Source organism: Cydia pomonella, unplaced genomic scaffold (assembly GCF_033807575.1).
Source record: "Cydia pomonella isolate Wapato2018A unplaced genomic scaffold, ilCydPomo1 PGA_scaffold_90, whole genome shotgun sequence".
Lineage (NCBI taxonomy): Eukaryota > Metazoa > Arthropoda > Insecta > Lepidoptera > Tortricidae > Cydia > Cydia pomonella.
In genome coordinates, this window is record NW_026907923.1 from 19,290 (window position 1) to 41,360 (window position 22,071).

At 19.5% G+C, this 22,071-nt stretch overlaps 1 protein-coding gene and 9 pseudogenes across 1 annotated transcript; 5 read left to right on the top strand and 5 right to left on the bottom strand.

The window, feature by feature from the left end:
- Nucleotides 1-6: 6 nt before the first annotated feature.
- On the bottom strand, nucleotides 7-1,346 carry LOC133534350 (NADH-ubiquinone oxidoreductase chain 4-like; annotated as a pseudogene).
- Nucleotides 1,347-1,702: 356 nt separating this feature from the next.
- On the top strand, nucleotides 1,703-3,469 carry LOC133534348 (cytochrome b-like; annotated as a pseudogene).
- A 78-nt stretch (nucleotides 3,470-3,547) lies between these two features.
- Nucleotides 3,548-5,443, bottom strand: LOC133534346 (NADH-ubiquinone oxidoreductase chain 1-like; annotated as a pseudogene).
- Nucleotides 5,444-7,479: 2,036 nt separating this feature from the next.
- On the top strand, nucleotides 7,480-8,708 carry LOC133534345 (NADH-ubiquinone oxidoreductase chain 2-like; annotated as a pseudogene).
- Nucleotides 8,709-9,314: 606 nt separating this feature from the next.
- On the top strand, nucleotides 9,315-12,754 carry LOC133534340 (cytochrome c oxidase subunit 1-like; annotated as a pseudogene).
- On the top strand, nucleotides 11,276-12,754 carry LOC133534344 (ATP synthase subunit a-like; annotated as a pseudogene).
- Nucleotides 12,755-13,591: 837 nt separating this feature from the next.
- On the bottom strand, nucleotides 13,592-15,250 carry LOC133534342 (NADH-ubiquinone oxidoreductase chain 5-like). Its single transcript, XM_061873461.1, is given in 1 exon segment — nucleotides 13,592-15,250. A coding segment is annotated over 1 exon segment (801 nt). The 5' UTR covers nucleotides 14,800-15,250; the 3' UTR covers nucleotides 13,592-13,998.
- Nucleotides 15,251-15,388: 138 nt separating this feature from the next.
- LOC133534343 (NADH-ubiquinone oxidoreductase chain 4-like) lies at nucleotides 15,389-16,728 on the bottom strand (annotated as a pseudogene).
- A 352-nt stretch (nucleotides 16,729-17,080) lies between these two features.
- LOC133534341 (cytochrome b-like) lies at nucleotides 17,081-18,851 on the top strand (annotated as a pseudogene).
- A 78-nt stretch (nucleotides 18,852-18,929) lies between these two features.
- Nucleotides 18,930-20,820, bottom strand: LOC133534339 (NADH-ubiquinone oxidoreductase chain 1-like; annotated as a pseudogene).
- Between the last annotated feature and the right edge of the window lie 1,251 nt (nucleotides 20,821-22,071).

Here is a 22,071-nt window from a genome sequence, read left to right on the forward strand (position 1 = left end):
TTTAAGTAAAATCAAATTATTCTGTAATCAATTTTTATAATTAAAATGTTTAAAGGTAATCAATGTAAAAGTAATATTAAATATTCTCGAGATACCCCTATATAAAATCTATAAATTCCACAATAATATTTTCCATGCTGAGTATAAGAATATAAATATAAACTATATCCAGCTCTAAAAAAAGAAATTAATATTAAAAAAATTATTGAAAATCAACATCATCTTATTAATCTATTAATTAATATAATCTCTCCCATTAAATTTAAAGAAGGCGGAGCAGCTATATTTCTCGATATTAATAAAAATCATCATAATCTTATTGAAGGTATAAAATTTATTATTCCTTTATTAATAAATAATCTTCGTCTATGTAAACGTTCATAATTAATATTGGCTAAACAAAATATTCCAGAAGAACATAATCCATGTCCAATTATTAAAACATAAGAACCTAAAAATCCTCAATAACTTATCGTTATAATTCCCCCAATAACTAAACTTATATGAGCTACTGAAGAATATGCAATTAAAGATTTAATATCAACTTGACAAAAACAATTTAATCTTACATAAAATCCACCTAATAAACTAATAATAATTCAAATAAAATTGAATTTTAAACCTACTTGTTGTATAAAAATTATTACTCGTAATAAACCATAACCTCCTAATTTTAATATAATCCCCGCTAAAATTATTGACCCAGATACAGGAGCCTCTACATGAGCCTTGGGTAATCATAAATGAACAAAATATATAGGTATTTTTACTAAAAAAGCTATAATTATTCTAAAATAAAGTAAATATATATTTAAATTTAAAAATTTTATAAAATAAATTATAATATAATTTTCTCTATTAAAAATAAAAAAAATACCTAATAATAATGGCAATGAAGCAAATAAAGTATAAAATAATAAATATAACCCAGCTTGAATTCGCTCAGGTTGATACCCTCATCCTATAATTAATAATAATGTAGGAATTAAACTCCCCTCAAAAAATAAATAAAATATAAATAAATTTATAACTGAAAAAGTTATATATAATATAATTAACAAAAAAATAACATTAAATAAAAAAAAATTAACATAAAATTTTATTTTTAATAAATTTTCTCTTGCTATTAATATTAAACCACAAATTCAAATTCTTAGTAAAATTAAACCAAAAGAAATTATATCACATCCAAATATATAACTTAAATTTCTAAAATTATATAATCTTATTCTTAAATTTATAAATAAAAATATTATAACAAATAAAAATATTTGAACCAATCAAAATATATTTTTAATAAAACATAAAGGAATCATAAAAATAACCATAAATAAAAATTTTAACATTTTTTATAATAAATTAAATCTCTGAAAATAATCATTTCCATGAGTTCGAATTATAGAAACTAAAATTGATAAACCTAAAGCTCCTTCACAAACTGCAAATACTAAAAAAACTATTAATATATATATATTATAATTTATAAAACTTAAAACTATTAACATAAATAAAAAAATTGTTAAAACTATAAATTCTAAACTTAATAAAATAATTAATAAATGTTTATGTTTTGATACAAAAATTAAATTACCAATAATAAATATAAAAATAATTACTAATAAAATATCATATATTTTCATTAGTAAATTTGTTTTTATAGTTTAAAAAAAACATTGGTCTTGTAAATCAAAAATAAGATTTTTCTTTAAAAACTTCAAAGAAAAAGAAAACTCTTTATCTATAATCTCCAAAATTATTATTTTATTAAACTATTCTTTGAAATTTTATTCTTATCATTATCCATATTAATATTATCTTTATTTATATTTTTTTTAGTGCATCCTTTATCAATAGGATTAATAATTTTAATTCAAACTGTATTTACTTGTTTATTAACCGGAATATTAATTAATACCTATTGATTTTCATATATTTTATTCTTAACTTTCTTAGGAGGATTATTAGTTTTATTTATTTATGTTTCAAGAATCGCTTCTAATGAACTGTTTAAAAATAACTCTTTTTTTATTAAACTTATTTTTATTAATTTTAACCTAATTTTATTAATTAATTTATTCTTTTCCCTAAAATTGAATTGAATAAATACTTTTTTTAATGATGAAATAAATAATTTTTTTAATATTAATTTATTTTTTAATAATGAAAATAAAATTAGACTTTCTAAATTATATAATAATCAAACATTTTTAATAATAATAATAATAATTATCTACCTTTTTATTGGATTAGTAGCAGTTGTAAAAATCACCAATATTTTTTTTGGGCCTTTACGATCTTCATCTTAATATATCACTAATGATAAATAACTACAAACCTTTACGAAAAACTCACCCTATTTTTAAAATTATTAATGGTTCATTAATTGATTTACCATCTCCCTCTAACATTTCAACATGATGAAATTTTGGATCCCTATTAGGATTATGTTTAATAATTCAAATTTTAACTGGATTATTTTTAACAATATATTATACAGCTAATATTGAAATAGCATTCTTTAGTGTAAATTATATTTGCCGAAATGTAAATTACGGATGATTAATTCGAACATTACATGCTAATGGAGCATCATTTTTCTTTATTTGTGTTTATCTTCATATCGGACGAGGAATTTATTATGAATCATTTAATTTAAAATACACTTGAATAGTAGGAGTAATTATTTTATTTTTATTAATAGGAACAGCTTTTATAGGATATGTATTACCTTGAGGCCAAATATCATTTTGAGGAGCAACAGTTATTACTAATCTTTTATCAGCAATTCCATACTTAGGAAATATATTAGTAAATTGAATTTGAGGAGGATTTGCCGTTGATAATGCAACATTAACACGATTTTATACTTTCCATTTTCTTCTTCCATTTATTCTTGCAATAATAACAATAATTCATTTATTATTTTTACATCAAACAGGTTCAAATAATCCATTAGGTATTAATAGAAATTTAGATAAAATTCCTTTTCATCCTTTTTTTTCTTTTAAGGATTTAGTCGGATTTTTAATTATACTATTTATTTTAATTATATTAACTATAATTAACCCATATCTTTTAGGAGATCCAGATAATTTTATTCCAGCAAATCCTTTAGTTACCCCTGTTCATATTCAACCTGAATGATATTTCTTATTTGCTTATGCAATTTTACGATCTATTCCCAATAAATTAGGAGGAGTAATTGCTTTAGTTATATCCATTTTAATTTTAATTATTTTACCTATAACTTTTAATAAAAAAATTCAGGGAATTCAATTTTACCCTATTAATCAAATTTTATTTTGATCTATAGTAACTACCGTTATTCTATTAACTTGAATTGGAGCCCGACCTGTAGAAGAACCTTATATTATTACAGGACAACTTCTCACTGTATTATATTTTTCTTATTTTATTTTTAATCCTTTATTAAATAAATACTGAGATAACTTAATTTTTAATTAATTAATTAATGAGCTTGTTATAAGCATTTGTTTTGAAAACTTAAGAAAGAATTATTATATTCTATTAATTTATACTAAAAAAATTATATTTAAATAAAAAAAATTTTTACACCAATAAATAATATTAAAAAATTTAAAGAAAGAGGTAAATATCTCTTTCAAGCTAAATATATTAATTTATCATATCGATAACGAGGTAATGTCCCACGAACTCAAATAAAAAAAAATGAAATAAATACCAATTTTAAGTAAAAAAAAAATGTTAAATCATAACCTCCTATATATATTAAGATAAATAATATACTTATAAATAAAATTCTCGAATATTCAGCTAAAAAAATTAAAGCAAATCCTCCTCTTCTATATTCAATATTAAATCCAGAAACTAATTCTCTTTCACCCTCAGCAAAATCAAAAGGTGTTCGATTAGTTTCCGCTAAACTTGAAGATAATCAACATAAAGATAAAGGTAATATAATAAATACAAATCAAATTGTTATTTGATAATTTCTAAACTTTAATAAATTAAAATCTATAATTATAATAATAACAGATATCATAATTAAAGCTAAACTAACTTCATAAGAAATAGTTTGAGCAACAGCTCGTAACCCCCCTAATAATGCATAATTAGAATTAGAAGATCAACCTGCCACTATTAATGTATATACCCCCATACTAGTACAACAAAAAAAAAATAAAAATCCTAAATTAAATCTAATCATATTAAAATAATAAGGAATAACTATTCAAATTAATAAAGATAAAAAAAAACTAAAAATAGGAGAAAAATAATAAGCAAAATAATTTGAATATAAAGGATAAGTTTGTTCCTTAGTAAATAATTTAATTGCATCACTAAAAGGCTGTAAAATTCCTATAATTCCCAATTTATTAGGTCCTTTTCGAATTTGAATATAACCTAATACTTTACGTTCTAACAAAGTTAAAAAAGCAACACCAATTAAAACCCCTAAAATTAATATTACCAACCCAATAAAAATTAATAAATAATCATTTTTAATCATTTACTATATATATAAATTATTTTATATATTAATGATTTCTAAAACCATTACACTTTTCTGCCAAAATAGCTTTATAAATAAATTTAATAAAATTCTTTTTTATAAAATTATTTTAAATATTTGATCCTTTCGTACTAAAATATTTTTATATTCTAAAGATAGAAACCAACCTGGCTTACACCGGTTTGAACTCAGATCATGTAAGGTTTTAATGATCGAACAGATCAAAATTTTAAACTTTTGCATTTAAATTTTACCTTAATCCAACATCGAGGTCGCAAACTTTTATTTTTATTTGAACTAAAAAAAAAAATTACGCTGTTATCCCTAAGGTAATTTAATCTTTTAATCATAAATTATGGATCATTTATTCACTTATTAATGTTTATATATATATATATATATATATATATATATATATATATATATATATATATTAAATTAAAAAAAGTTAATTTTATTTTTCTATCACCCCAATAAAATATACTTATTAATTTAAATTTTAAATTAATAAAAAAATTTATAATTAATAAATTATATAAAACTCTATAGGGTCTTCTCGTCTTTTAAAAATATTTTAACTTTTTAATTAAAAAATTAAATTCTATAAATAATAATAAGACAGCTTATATCTCATCCAATCTTTCATACAAGTCACCAATTAAGAGACTAATGATTATGCTACCTTTGTACAGTCAAAATACTGCAGCCCTTTAATTTTCATCAGTGGGCAGATTAGACTTTAAATTATTTCAAAAAGACATGTTTTTGATAAACAAGTGAATATAAAATTTTGCCGAATTCCTTATAATTAATTTTACATTTATACTTATTTATAAGATTAATTAATATGATTATATATACTAATTTTATCATTATAACTAAAAATTTTTTATTAATTTTTATTTTCTCATAAAAATTTAAATATTAATTAAATTTTATTTTTTAATGAAATTATTTATAAAAAATTATAATTTTTAAACAATATAAATTTTAAAATTTTCAAAATAAATTTAAATTTTTTATAAAAATTTAAATTAAAGCTTATCCCTTAAAATATTAAATTTAATTATTTAAAAAATTTTTTAATAAAATTTTTAATTAAATTAATTTAAAATTAAATTTTTTTCTGAAAAAACTAGATATTTTTAAAAACGATTAACATTTCATTTCTAATTAAATATAAAAAATATTTTTGCTACAATAAATTTTTTATTTAATTAACTCTTTTAAATTCGAGAATTTTTTTTTTTTATAAAAATTTTTAATTAATAAACTCTGATACACAAGATACAATAATTTAAATTTACTTTTTTTATAATTTTTATTTCAAATATTTCAAATTTCTTTCACAATACTAATTTACTATAAATTAAATAATTTTTTTTTTATAAAATACTTTAACCCCCATTATCATATTTTATTAAAATTATTTTTATTAATAAATTTTTATATTAATTTTCCCCCACTCAAATTAAATAAAATAATATTATCTTTTCAATGTAAATGAAATGCTTAAATTTCAAGCTCTAATTTGATCTTTCTAGAAACACTTTCCAGTACCTCTACTTTGTTACGACTTATTTCAACTTATAAATGAAAGCGACGGGCAATATGTACATATTTTAATTTTTAATCATTTTACCAAATTAAATAAAATTACATTTAAATCCACTTTCAATTTAATTTTTCAATTCAATTTCCATATAAATAAATTTATTGTAATCCATTATATTCTTAATTATAATCTGCATCTTGATCTGATTTAATTTTTATTTAAAATTTTAAAATATTATAATTTATTTAAAAATATTTTTTTAACAACGATATACAAAATTTTTAATTAAGTAAAATTATTCGTGGATTATCAATTAATAAACAGATTCCTCTAAATAAACTAAAATACCGCCAAATTATTTAAGTTTCAATAAATAATTATTTACTATTTTAGTATTTTTATTTAAATTTTTAATAATAGGGTATCTAATCCTAGTTTATAATAAAATTTATTAAATCATAATTAATTCTTCTTATAAATTTTAATTAAATTAAAATTTCACCTAATAATCTAATATTTAAATTAATTTATTTAATTATTTATTAATATCTAATAAAATTTAATTTAATTTTTGTATAACCGCAACTGCTGGCACAAAATTTGTTATTAATTTATATATTACTAAATCTTAATTTCTTAAATTTTTAATATTAATTACTATTTTCATAAATTAAACATTATTAAAATAATTAAAATTTTATACTAAAATTTATATGTAAAATAAATTTTTAAAAAATTATTTTAAATCATAAAAAATTTATTTATATAATTTTTTTTTGTATAGATTTTTTTTTTTTTATTTTTTATATTAAATATTTAATAATAATAATAAATATTAAATAATTTCTTTTTTTTTTTATTTATAATATTCATATTAAAAATTACATTTGCTATTTAAAATTTTATTAATTAATGTTCAATATTAAATTTTGAATATTCATATTCATAATTATATAAAAATTTATATAAATAATAATATAAAAATTTAATTTTAAATATTTATTTATAATTTATTATTATTATTATTATTATTATTATTATTATTATTATTATTATTATTATTATTATTATTATTATTATTATTATTATTATTATTATTATTAAATATTTAATATTAAAATAATATTAAAATAATATTAATAAATATTTAATTATAATATTTTATTAAACCATTTTTAATAATTTTTCTTTAAATATTAAATTAAAAATAAGCTAAATTAAGCTTTTGGGTTCATACCCCAAATATAAAGGAAATCCCTTTTTTTTAAAAAATAAAGTGCCTGAAAAAAAGGATTATTCTGATAGGATAAATTATGTAGAATTCTACCTTTATTATACTTTATAGAATTAAACTATATCTAATAATATCAAAAATTATTGTGCATCATACACTAAAATATATTTACAAAGAACTTTAAATTCTTTCTGAAACTATTTTCTATTTTATATTTTTTTTTTTATCAATTCAAATAAAATATTTTTCATATTTATTCTATGTTTTAGTACATTAATTTCTATTTCTTCAAATTCATGATTTGGGTGTTGAGTTGGATTAGAAATTAATTTATTAAGATTTATTCCTCTAATTTCTAACTCAAAAAATTTATTTGCCTCTGAAGCCTCTTTAAAATATTTTCTTATTCAATCTATTGCATCAATTAATTTTTTATTTATTATTTTAATAAAAATATTATTTATAAATTTAGAAATAAATATTATATCTATTATAATAAATTCAACCTTACTAATAAAAATAGGATCAGCCCCCTTTCATTTCTGATTTCCTAATATTATAGAAGGTTTATCTTGATTAAATTGTTTTATTTTAATAACATGACAAAAAATTTCCCCCATAATTTTATTGTCTTATTATTATCATAATAAATTTTTAATTATTATTTTATTTTTAAATGTAATTATCGGAGCTATTGGAGGATTAAACCAAACCTCTTTACGTAAATTAATGGCCTTTTCATCGATTAATAACTTAGGATGAATGCTATCATCAATCATAATTAGAGAAAATTTATGATTAATTTATTTTTGCTTTTATAGTTTTTTAAATAGATTATTATGTTTAATATTTTTTATATTTAATATTTATTTTATTAATCAATTATTTATTACTAATTTAAATAGTTTAATTAAAATATCTCTTATAATTAATTTTTTATCTTTAGGGGGGTTACCTCCGTTCATTGGATTTTTTCCAAAATGAATAGTAATTAATTTTATATTAAAAAATAATTTTCTTATTTTAACATTTATTTTTGTAATAATAAGATTAATTATATTATTATATTATATTCGAATTATTTATTCTTCTTTAATATTTAATTATTTAAAATTAAAATGATTTAAAATTAAAATTAAAAATAATTCTTTTTTTTTTATTAATTTTTTAAGAATAATTTCATTATTAGGAATAATTACTAGAACTTTTTTTTATTTATAAAAGGTTTTAAGTTAATTTAAACTAATAATCTTCAAAATTATTTATAAAGAAAAATTTCTTTAAGCCTTAGAATTTTTCCACCTTAAAATTTGCAATTTTATATTATAATTTTAACTATAAGACTTTTATAATAAAAGAGAAATTTTTCTCGTTAATAAATTTACAATTTATCGCTTAATTCTCAGCCATTTTATTAGCGAAAATGACTTTATTCTACAAATCATAAAGATATTGGAACATTATATTTTATTTTTGGTATTTGAGCCGGAATAGTAGGAACTTCTCTAAGATTACTTATTCGAGCAGAATTAGGAAACCCAGGATCTTTAATTGGTGATGATCAAATTTATAATACTATTGTAACTGCTCATGCTTTTATTATAATTTTTTTTATAGTAATACCTATTATAATTGGTGGATTTGGTAATTGATTAGTACCACTAATATTGGGAGCTCCTGATATAGCTTTCCCTCGAATAAATAATATAAGATTTTGACTATTACCTCCATCTATTATACTTTTAATTTCAAGCAGAATCGTTGAAAATGGAGCAGGAACAGGATGAACAGTGTACCCCCCACTTTCTTCTAATATTGCTCATAGAGGAAGATCTGTTGATTTAGCTATTTTTTCTCTACATTTAGCAGGTATTTCTTCTATTTTAGGAGCTGTTAATTTTATTACAACTATTATTAATATACGACCTAATAATATATCATTAGATCAAATACCATTATTTGTTTGAGCTGTAGGAATTACAGCTCTTTTACTTCTTTTATCATTACCAGTATTAGCAGGTGCTATTACTATGCTTCTTACAGATCGAAATCTTAATACATCATTTTTTGATCCTGCTGGTGGAGGTGATCCTATTCTCTATCAACACTTATTTTGATTTTTCGGTCATCCTGAAGTTTATATTTTAATTTTACCAGGATTTGGTATAATTTCCCACATTATTTCTCAAGAAAGAGGTAAAAAAGAAACATTTGGATGTTTAGGGATAATTTATGCCATATTAGCAATTGGATTATTAGGATTTGTCGTTTGAGCTCATCATATATTTACAGTAGGAATAGATATTGACACCCGAGCTTATTTTACATCAGCTACAATAATTATTGCCGTTCCTACAGGAATTAAAATTTTTAGTTGACTAGCTACTCTTCATGGTACACAAATTAATTATAGTCCCTCTATATTATGAAGTTTAGGATTCGTATTCTTATTTACAGTTGGAGGTTTAACAGGTGTTATTTTAGCCAATTCCTCTATTGATGTAACTCTTCATGATACATACTACGTAGTAGCTCACTTCCACTACGTTTTATCAATAGGGGCTGTATTTGCTATTATAGGAGGATTTGTTCATTGATATCCATTATTTACTGGACTATCAATAAGTCCTTATCTTTTAAAAATTCAATTTTTTATTATATTTATCGGAGTAAATTTAACATTTTTTCCTCAACATTTTTTAGGATTAGCTGGAATACCTCGACGATATTCTGATTATCCAGATACTTACTCTTCATGAAATGTTGTATCATCTTTAGGATCTTATATTTCTTTAATTGCAACAATATTAATATTAATTATTATTTGAGAATCTATAGTAAAAAAACGAATTATTTTATTCCCATTAAATATAAATTCTTCTATTGAATGATATCAAAATCTTCCACCAGCAGAACATTCATATAATGAATTACCTATTTTAAGAAATTTCTAATATGGCAGATTATATGTAATGGATTTAAACCCCATTTATAAAGGAATTATCCTTTTTTTAGAAATGGCAACTTGATCTAATCTTAATCTTCAAAATAGAGCTTCCCCATTAATAGAACAAATTATTTTTTTTCATGATCATACTTTAATTATTTTAATTATAATTACAATTTTAGTTGGATATTTAATAATTAGTTTATTTTTTAACTCTTACATTAATCGATTTTTATTAGAAGGTCAAATAATTGAATTAATTTGAACAATTTTACCAGCAATTACTTTAATTTTTATTGCTTTACCATCATTACGTTTATTATACTTATTAGATGAATTAAATAACCCCTTAATTACATTAAAATCTATTGGTCATCAATGATATTGAAGTTATGAATATTCAGATTTTCACAATATTCAATTTGATTCATATATAATCCCCCAAAATGAAATAAATAGTAATAGTTTTCGTCTATTAGATGTAGATAATCGAATTATTATTCCTATAAATAATCAAATTCGAATTATAGTTACAGCAACAGATGTCATCCATTCCTGAACAATTCCTTCATTAGGGGTAAAAGTAGATGCTAACCCAGGTCGACTCAATCAAACTAATTTTTTTATTAATCGTCCTGGAATTTTTTATGGACAATGTTCCGAAATTTGTGGAGCAAATCATAGCTTTATACCTATTGTAATTGAAAGTGTTTCAATTAAAAATTTTATTAATTGAATTAATAATTATTCTTCATTAGATGACTGAAAGCAAGTACTGGTCTCTTAAACCATTTAATAGTAAATTAGCAATTACTTCTAATGAAAAGAATTAGTTAATTTATAACATAAATATGTCAAATTTAAATTATTACTTTAGTAATATTCTTTTATCCCTCAAATAATACCAATTAATTGAATAATTTCTTTCTTTTTTTTTATTTGTGTTTTTATTTTATTTAATATTATAAATTACTATATTTTTGATTTAAAAATAAATAATATAGAAAATAATAAAAAAATTTCCTTAAAAAACCTTAATTGAAAATGATAAATAATTTATTTTCAATTTTTGATCCAACAACTAATTTATTCAATTTATCAATTAATTGAATTAGAACTTTAATTGGTTTAATATTTATTCCATACTCATTTTGATTAATTCCTAATCGATTTTCAATCTTATGAAATATTATTTTAAATACTTTACATAAAGAATTTAAAACATTATTAGGTGCAAATGGATTAAATGGATCAACATTTATTTTTGTATCTATATTTTCATTTATCTTATTTAATAATTTTTTAGGATTATTCCCTTATATCTTTACAAGCACTAGTCATTTAACTCTTTCATTATCAATTTCTCTTCCTTTATGATTAAGATTTATATTTTATGGATGAATTAATAACTCACAACATATATTTGCTCATATAATCCCTCAAGGTACACCAGGTATCTTAATACCTTTTATAGTTTTAATTGAAACTATTAGTAATATTATTCGTCCTGGAACTTTAGCTGTTCGATTAACTGCAAATATAATTGCAGGACATCTATTAATAACTTTATTAAGAGGTACTGGCCCTCATATAGCTTCTTATTTTATTGCTATTTTAGTAATAATTCAAATCTTATTAATAATTCTAGAATCAGCTGTTGCTGTTATTCAATCTTATGTAATTTCTATTTTAAGAAATCTTTATGCTAGTGAAGTTAACTAATAATTACTAATGACAACACATCATAATCACCCTTATCATTTAGTAGATTATAGTCCATGACCTTTAACAGGAGCTATTGGAGTTTTAACTTTAGTAACAGGAATAGTAAAATGATTTCATAATTTTAATATAAATTTATTAATTTTAGGATATATTATCACAATTTTAACAATATATCAATGATGACGAGATATTTGTCGAGAAGGTACTTTACAAGGTAAACATACAATTTTAGTTTCTAAGGGACTTCGATGAGGAATAATCTTATTTATTATTTCAGAAATTTTTTTTTTTATTTCATTTTTTTGGGCATTTTTTCACAGAAGTCTCTCCCCAAATATTGAAATTGGTATAATATGACCACCTATAAGTATTACCCCATTTAATCCATTTCAAATTCCTTTATTAAATACTATTATTTTAATTACATCAGGAATTACAGTTACATGAGCACATCATGCTTTAATAGAAAATAATTTTACTCAAACAACTCAAGGTCTCTTTATCACAGTAATATTAGGAATTTATTTCACTATTCTTCAAGCATATGAATATATTGAAGCTCCTTTTACTATTGCAGATAGAATTTATGGATCTACATTTTTTATAGCAACAGGTTTTCATGGCCTTCATGTAATAATTGGAACAATTTTTTTATTTATTTGTTTAATTCGACATATAAATAATCATTTTTCAAGTAATCATCACTTTGGATTTGAAGCTGCTGCCTGATATTGACATTTTGTAGATGTAGTATGATTATTCCTTTATATCTCTATCTATTGATGAGGAAATTAACTATTTATATAATATATTTAGTATATTTGACTTCCAATCAAAAAGTTTAATTCTTATTAATATAAATAATTTTTATAATAATATTAATTTCAACTATCTTTATTATTTTAGCAAATATTATAATATTTTTATCAACAATTTTATCAAAAAAATCATTCATTGACCGAGAAAAATCTTCCCCTTTTGAGTGTGGATTTGACCCAAAATCCTCAGCTCGTATCCCCTTTTCCCTTCATTTTTTTTTAATTACAGTTATTTTCTTAATTTTTGATGTAGAAATTGCCTTAATTTTTCCTATAATTTCAACTTTTATATATGTAAATTTAATTATTTGAACAAAAATTAGATATTTTTTTATACTTATTTTAATTTTAGGATTATATCATGAATGAAATCAAAATATATTAAAATGAACTAATTAAATAAATATACTTTTTAGGATAATAGTTTATAAAAACATTTGATTTGCATTCAAAAAATATTAAATTTTTAATTTATCTTAAAATAAGAAGCAATAATGCATTTAATTTCGACTTAAAAGATAGAGTTTAATTAACTCCTTATTTATTCCTTAATTGAAACCAAAATAGAGGTATATCACTGTTAATGATAAAATTGAAATTTATTTCCAATTAAAGAAATAAAATAATTAAAATTAAGCTGCTAACTTAATTTTTAGTGGTTAAATTCCATTATTATTTCTATTTATATAGTTTAAATAAAACATTACATTTTCATTGTAAAAATAAAAATTTACTTTTTTTATAAATAAAATATATTTAAAGATTAAAAATCTCCTTAATATCTTCAATATTATGCTCTATATATAAGCTATTTAAATAAATAAATAAAATAAATAATATAATAACTATTCATAAAACAAATCTAAATAAATAAATTTTAAAATTATTTATTTGATAAAAATAATAAAAAATAGAATATTTTTTTAAAATTAAAAATATTCCCTGACCTCTATATATTTCTCTTCAACCTATATCAACAATTTTTAATAAATTTTGACCAAAATTTAAAAAATTATATCTTAAACCATAAGTTGATAAATTAGGCATAAATCATATTAATCTTAAAAAATTTCTTAAAGTATAAGTAGATAAAAATTTATTTAAAGAATAAATTTTTATATTACTAACTAAATATCCTATTAATATCCCTAATAAACTTACATAAATAACTATTATTTTTAAATTAAATGGTAAATAAATTATATATGGATATGAAAAAATTAATCATCTCAAAAATCTACCTCTAACAACTCTCATAAATAATAAAGTAAATATACTCTTTAATATAATAAAATCTTCATCATATAAATTATAAATTCTTAATAAATTAAAATCATTAATCATTAAGTATATTATTAAACGAAATCTATAATATATAGTTAGCCCAGTAGAAATATAATATAAAAAAAAAATAAATATATTTAAATATCTTAAAGAAACTAATTCTAAAATTATATCCTTTGAATAAAATCCAGCTAAAAAGGGAATTCCACATAAAGCCATATTAGAAATATTTAAACATAAAGAAGTAAACGGTAAATAATATCTAATTCCCCCCATATAACGAATATCTTGAATATTATTTATTATATGAATAACTACCCCAGCACATATAAATAATAAAGCTTTAAATATAGCATGAGTTAATAAATGAAAAAATGCTAAATCTGGTAATCCTATTCTTAAAATTCTTATTATTAACCCTAATTGTCTCAAAGTAGATAATGCAATAATTTTTTTCAAGTCAAATTCATAATTTGCTGTAATTCCTGCTATAAATATAGTTAAACCAGATAATAATAATAAAATTTTTAATATAAATAAATCCAATAATAAATTATTAAATCGAATTAATAAATAAATCCCAGCTGTAACTAATGTAGATGAATGTACTAAAGCTGAAACAGGAGTAGGAGCAGCTATAGCCACAGGTAATCATGATCTAAAAGGAATTTGAGCTCTTTTAGTTATAGCAGCTAAAATAATTATAATTCCAACTATTTTTATAGAAAAATCATTAGACATAAAATTTAAATAAAAAATATAATTTCAACTCCCATAATTTATTATTCAAGAGATAGAAATTAAAATACAAACATCCCCAATTCGATTAGAAAGAGCTGTTAATATCCCAGCATTATAAGACTTAACATTTTGATAATAAATTACTAAACAATAAGAAACTAAACCTAAACCATCTCAACCTAAAAAAATTCTAATTATATTTGGGCTAATAATTAATAAAATCATAGAAAAAACAAATAATAAAACTAAAATAATAAAACGACTCAAATTCCTCTCAGAAGACATATATCTTTTTCTGTAAAAAATTACAACAGAAGAAATTAAAGAAACAAATATTATAAATAATAAAGATATTCAATCTAATAAAATTGACATAATAATTATATTAGAATTAAAAGAAATAACTTCCCATTCTAAAAAGAAAACTAGATTATTATAAATAAAATAAATTATAAATAAAAAATTTATTATACTAAAAAAAAATAAAAAAAAAAAACTTAAAAAACAAATAAAATTTTTCTTAATAACCTAAAATGAATTATTCATATTTTTGATACCACAAATCAATATTTTATTTAAATTATTTAAGTAAAATCAAATTATTCTGTAATCAATTTTTATAATTAAAATGTTTAAAGGTAATCAATGTAAAAGTAATATTAAATATTCTCGAGATACCCCTATATAAAATCTATAAATTCCACAATAATATTTTCCATGCTGAGTATAAGAATATAAATATAAACTATATCCAGCTCTAAAAAAAGAAATTAATATTAAAAAAATTATTGAAAATCAACATCATCTTATTAATCTATTAATTAATATAATCTCTCCCATTAAATTTAAAGAAGGCGGAGCAGCTATATTTCTCGATATTAATAAAAATCATCATAATCTTATTGAAGGTATAAAATTTATTATTCCTTTATTAATAAATAATCTTCGTCTATGTAAACGTTCATAATTAATATTGGCTAAACAAAATATTCCAGAAGAACATAATCCATGTCCAATTATTAAAACATAAGAACCTAAAAATCCTCAATAACTTATCGTTATAATTCCCCCAATAACTAAACTTATATGAGCTACTGAAGAATATGCAATTAAAGATTTAATATCAACTTGACAAAAACAATTTAATCTTACATAAAATCCACCTAATAAACTAATAATAATTCAAATAAAATTGAATTTTAAACCTACTTGTTGTATAAAAATTATTACTCGTAATAAACCATAACCTCCTAATTTTAATATAATCCCCGCTAAAATTATTGACCCAGATACAGGAGCCTCTACATGAGCCTTGGGTAATCATAAATGAACAAAATATATAGGTATTTTTACTAAAAAAGCTATAATTATTCTAAAATAAAGTAAATATATATTTAAATTTAAAAATTTTATAAAATAAATTATAATATAATTTTCTCTATTAAAAATAAAAAAAATACCTAATAATAATGGCAATGAAGCAAATAAAGTATAAAATAATAAATATAACCCAGCTTGAATTCGCTCAGGTTGATACCCTCATCCTATAATTAATAATAATGTAGGAATTAAACTCCCCTCAAAAAATAAATAAAATATAAATAAATTTATAACTGAAAAAGTTATATATAATATAATTAACAAAAAAATAACATTAAATAAAAAAAAATTAACATAAAATTTTATTTTTAATAAATTTTCTCTTGCTATTAATATTAAACCACAAATTCAAATTCTTAGTAAAATTAAACCAAAAGAAATTATATCACATCCAAATATATAACTTAAATTTCTAAAATTATATAATCTTATTCTTAAATTTATAAATAAAAATATTATAACAAATAAAAATATTTGAACCAATCAAAATATATTTTTAATAAAACATAAAGGAATCATAAAAATAACCATAAATAAAAATTTTAACATTTTTTATAATAAATTAAATCTCTGAAAATAATCATTTCCATGAGTTCGAATTATAGAAACTAAAATTGATAAACCTAAAGCTCCTTCACAAACTGCAAATACTAAAAAAACTATTAATATATATATATTATAATTTATAAAACTTAAAACTATTAACATAAATAAAAAAATTGTTAAAACTATAAATTCTAAACTTAATAAAATAATTAATAAATGTTTATGTTTTGATACAAAAATTAAATTACCAATAATAAATATAAAAATAATTACTAATAAAATATCATATATTTTCATTAGTAAATTTGTTTTTATAGTTTAAAAAAAACATTGGTCTTGTAAATCAAAAATAAGATTTTTCTTTAAAAACTTCAAAGAAAAAGAAAACTCTTTATCTATAATCTCCAAAATTATTATTTTATTAAACTATTCTTTGAAATTTTATTCTTATCATTATCCATATTAATATTATCTTTATTTATATTTTTTTTAGTGCATCCTTTATCAATAGGATTAATAATTTTAATTCAAACTGTATTTACTTGTTTATTAACCGGAATATTAATTAATACCTATTGATTTTCATATATTTTATTCTTAACTTTCTTAGGAGGATTATTAGTTTTATTTATTTATGTTTCAAGAATCGCTTCTAATGAACTGTTTAAAAATAACTCTTTTTTTATTAAACTTATTTTTATTAATTTTAACCTAATTTTATTAATTAATTTATTCTTTTCCCTAAAATTGAATTGAATAAATACTTTTTTTAATGATGAAATAAATAATTTTTTTAATATTAATTTATTTTTTAATAATGAAAATAAAATTAGACTTTCTAAATTATATAATAATCAAACATTTTTAATAATAATAATAATAATTATCTACCTTTTTATTGGATTAGTAGCAGTTGTAAAAATCACCAATATTTTTTTTGGGCCTTTACGATCTTCATCTTAATATATCACTAATGATAAATAACTACAAACCTTTACGAAAAACTCACCCTATTTTTAAAATTATTAATGGTTCATTAATTGATTTACCATCTCCCTCTAACATTTCAACATGATGAAATTTTGGATCCCTATTAGGATTATGTTTAATAATTCAAATTTTAACTGGATTATTTTTAACAATATATTATACAGCTAATATTGAAATAGCATTCTTTAGTGTAAATTATATTTGCCGAAATGTAAATTACGGATGATTAATTCGAACATTACATGCTAATGGAGCATCATTTTTCTTTATTTGTGTTTATCTTCATATCGGACGAGGAATTTATTATGAATCATTTAATTTAAAATACACTTGAATAGTAGGAGTAATTATTTTATTTTTATTAATAGGAACAGCTTTTATAGGATATGTATTACCTTGAGGCCAAATATCATTTTGAGGAGCAACAGTTATTACTAATCTTTTATCAGCAATTCCATACTTAGGAAATATATTAGTAAATTGAATTTGAGGAGGATTTGCCGTTGATAATGCAACATTAACACGATTTTATACTTTCCATTTTCTTCTTCCATTTATTCTTGCAATAATAACAATAATTCATTTATTATTTTTACATCAAACAGGTTCAAATAATCCATTAGGTATTAATAGAAATTTAGATAAAATTCCTTTTCATCCTTTTTTTTCTTTTAAGGATTTAGTCGGATTTTTAATTATACTATTTATTTTAATTATATTAACTATAATTAACCCATATCTTTTAGGAGATCCAGATAATTTTATTCCAGCAAATCCTTTAGTTACCCCTGTTCATATTCAACCTGAATGATATTTCTTATTTGCTTATGCAATTTTACGATCTATTCCCAATAAATTAGGAGGAGTAATTGCTTTAGTTATATCCATTTTAATTTTAATTATTTTACCTATAACTTTTAATAAAAAAATTCAGGGAATTCAATTTTACCCTATTAATCAAATTTTATTTTGATCTATAGTAACTACCGTTATTCTATTAACTTGAATTGGAGCCCGACCTGTAGAAGAACCTTATATTATTACAGGACAACTTCTCACTGTATTATATTTTTCTTATTTTATTTTTAATCCTTTATTAAATAAATACTGAGATAACTTAATTTTTAATTAATTAATTAATGAGCTTGTTATAAGCATTTGTTTTGAAAACTTAAGAAAGAATTATTATATTCTATTAATTTATACTAAAAAAATTATATTTAAATAAAAAAAATTTTTACACCAATAAATAATATTAAAAAATTTAAAGAAAGAGGTAAATATCTCTTTCAAGCTAAATATATTAATTTATCATATCGATAACGAGGTAATGTCCCACGAACTCAAATAAAAAAAAATGAAATAAATACCAATTTTAAGTAAAAAAAAAATGTTAAATCATAACCTCCTATATATATTAAGATAAATAATATACTTATAAATAAAATTCTCGAATATTCAGCTAAAAAAATTAAAGCAAATCCTCCTCTTCTATATTCAATATTAAATCCAGAAACTAATTCTCTTTCACCCTCAGCAAAATCAAAAGGTGTTCGATTAGTTTCCGCTAAACTTGAAGATAATCAACATAAAGATAAAGGTAATATAATAAATACAAATCAAATTGTTATTTGATAATTTCTAAACTTTAATAAATTAAAATCTATAATTATAATAATAACAGATATCATAATTAAAGCTAAACTAACTTCATAAGAAATAGTTTGAGCAACAGCTCGTAACCCCCCTAATAATGCATAATTAGAATTAGAAGATCAACCTGCCACTATTAATGTATATACCCCCATACTAGTACAACAAAAAAAAAATAAAAATCCTAAATTAAATCTAATCATATTAAAATAATAAGGAATAACTATTCAAATTAATAAAGATAAAAAAAAACTAAAAATAGGAGAAAAATAATAAGCAAAATAATTTGAATATAAAGGATAAGTTTGTTCCTTAGTAAATAATTTAATTGCATCACTAAAAGGCTGTAAAATTCCTATAATTCCCAATTTATTAGGTCCTTTTCGAATTTGAATATAACCTAATACTTTACGTTCTAACAAAGTTAAAAAAGCAACACCAATTAAAACCCCTAAAATTAATATTACCAACCCAATAAAAATTAATAAATAATCATTTTTAATCATTTACTATATATATAAATTATTTTATATATTAATGATTTCTAAAACCATTACACTTTTCTGCCAAAATAGCTTTATAAATAAATTTAATAAAATTCTTTTTTATAAAATTATTTTAAATATTTGATCCTTTCGTACTAAAATATTTTTATATTCTAAAGATAGAAACCAACCTGGCTTACACCGGTTTGAACTCAGATCATGTAAGGTTTTAATGATCGAACAGATCAAAATTTTAAACTTTTGCATTTAAATTTTACCTTAATCCAACATCGAGGTCGCAAACTTTTATTTTTATTTGAACTAAAAAAAAAAATTACGCTGTTATCCCTAAGGTAATTTAATCTTTTAATCATAAATTATGGATCATTTATTCACTTATTAATGTTTATATATATATATATATATATATATATATATATATATATATATATATTAAATTAAAAAAAGTTAATTTTATTTTTCTATCACCCCAATAAAATATACTTATTAATTTAAATTTTAAATTAATAAAAAAATTTATAATTAATAAATTATATAAAACTCTATAGGGTCTTCTCGTCTTTTAAAAATATTTTAACTTTTTAATTAAAAAATTAAATTCTATAAATAATAATAAGACAGCTTATATCTCATCCAATCTTTCATACAAGTCACCAATTAAGAGACTAATGATTATGCTACCTTTGTACAGTCAAAATACTGCAGCCCTTTAATTTTCATCAGTGGGCAGATTAGACTTTAAATTATTTCAAAAAGACATGTTTTTGATAAACAAGTGAATATAAAATTTTGCCGAATTCCTTATAATTAATTTTACATTTATACTTATTTATAAGATTAATTAATATGATTATATATACTAATTTTATCATTATAACTAAAAATTTTTTATTAATTTTTATTTTCTCATAAAAATTTAAATATTAATTAAATTTTATTTTTTAATGAAATTATTTATAAAAAATTATAATTTTTAAACAATATAAATTTTAAAATTTTCAAAATAAATTTAAATTTTTTATAAAAATTTAAATTAAAGCTTATCCCTTAAAATATTAAATTTAATTATTTAAAAAATTTTTTAATAAAATTTTTAATTAAATTAATTTAAAATTAAATTTTTTTCTGAAAAAACTAGATATTTTTAAAAACGATTAACATTTCATTTCTAATTAAATATAAAAAATATTTTTGCTACAATAAATTTTTTATTTAATTAACTCTTTTAAATTCGAGAATTTTTTTTTTTTATAAAAATTTTTAATTAATAAACTCTGATACACAAGATACAATAATTTAAATTTACTTTTTTTATAATTTTTATTTCAAATATTTCAAATTTCTTTCACAATACTAATTTACTATAAATTAAATAATTTTTTTTTTATAAAATACTTTAACCCCCATTATCATATTTTATTAAAATTATTTTTATTAATAAATTTTTATATTAATTTTCCCCCACTCAAATTAAATAAAATAATATTATCTTTTCAATGTAAATGAAATGCTTAAATTTCAAGCTCTAATTTGATCTTTCTAGAAACACTTTCCAGTACCTCTACTTTGTTACGACTTATTTCAACTTATAAATGAAAGCGACGGGCAATATGTACATATTTTAATTTTTAATCATTTTACCAAATTAAATAAAATTACATTTAAATCCACTTTCAATTTAATTTTTCAATTCAATTTCCATATAAATAAATTTATTGTAATCCATTATATTCTTAATTATAATCTGCATCTTGATCTGATTTAATTTTTATTTAAAATTTTAAAATATTATAATTTATTTAAAAATATTTTTTTAACAACGATATACAAAATTTTTAATTAAGTAAAATTATTCGTGGATTATCAATTAATAAACAGATTCCTCTAAATAAACTAAAATACCGCCAAATTATTTAAGTTTCAATAAATAATTATTTACTATTTTAGTATTTTTATTTAAATTTTTAATAATAGGGTATCTAATCCTAGTTTATAATAAAATTTATTAAATCATAATTAATTCTTCTTATAAATTTTAATTAAATTAAAATTTCACCTAATAATCTAATATTTAAATTAATTTATTTAATTATTTATTAATATCTAATAAAATTTAATTTAATTTTTGTATAACCGCAACTGCTGGCACAAAATTTGTTATTAATTTATATATTACTAAATCTTAATTTCTTAAATT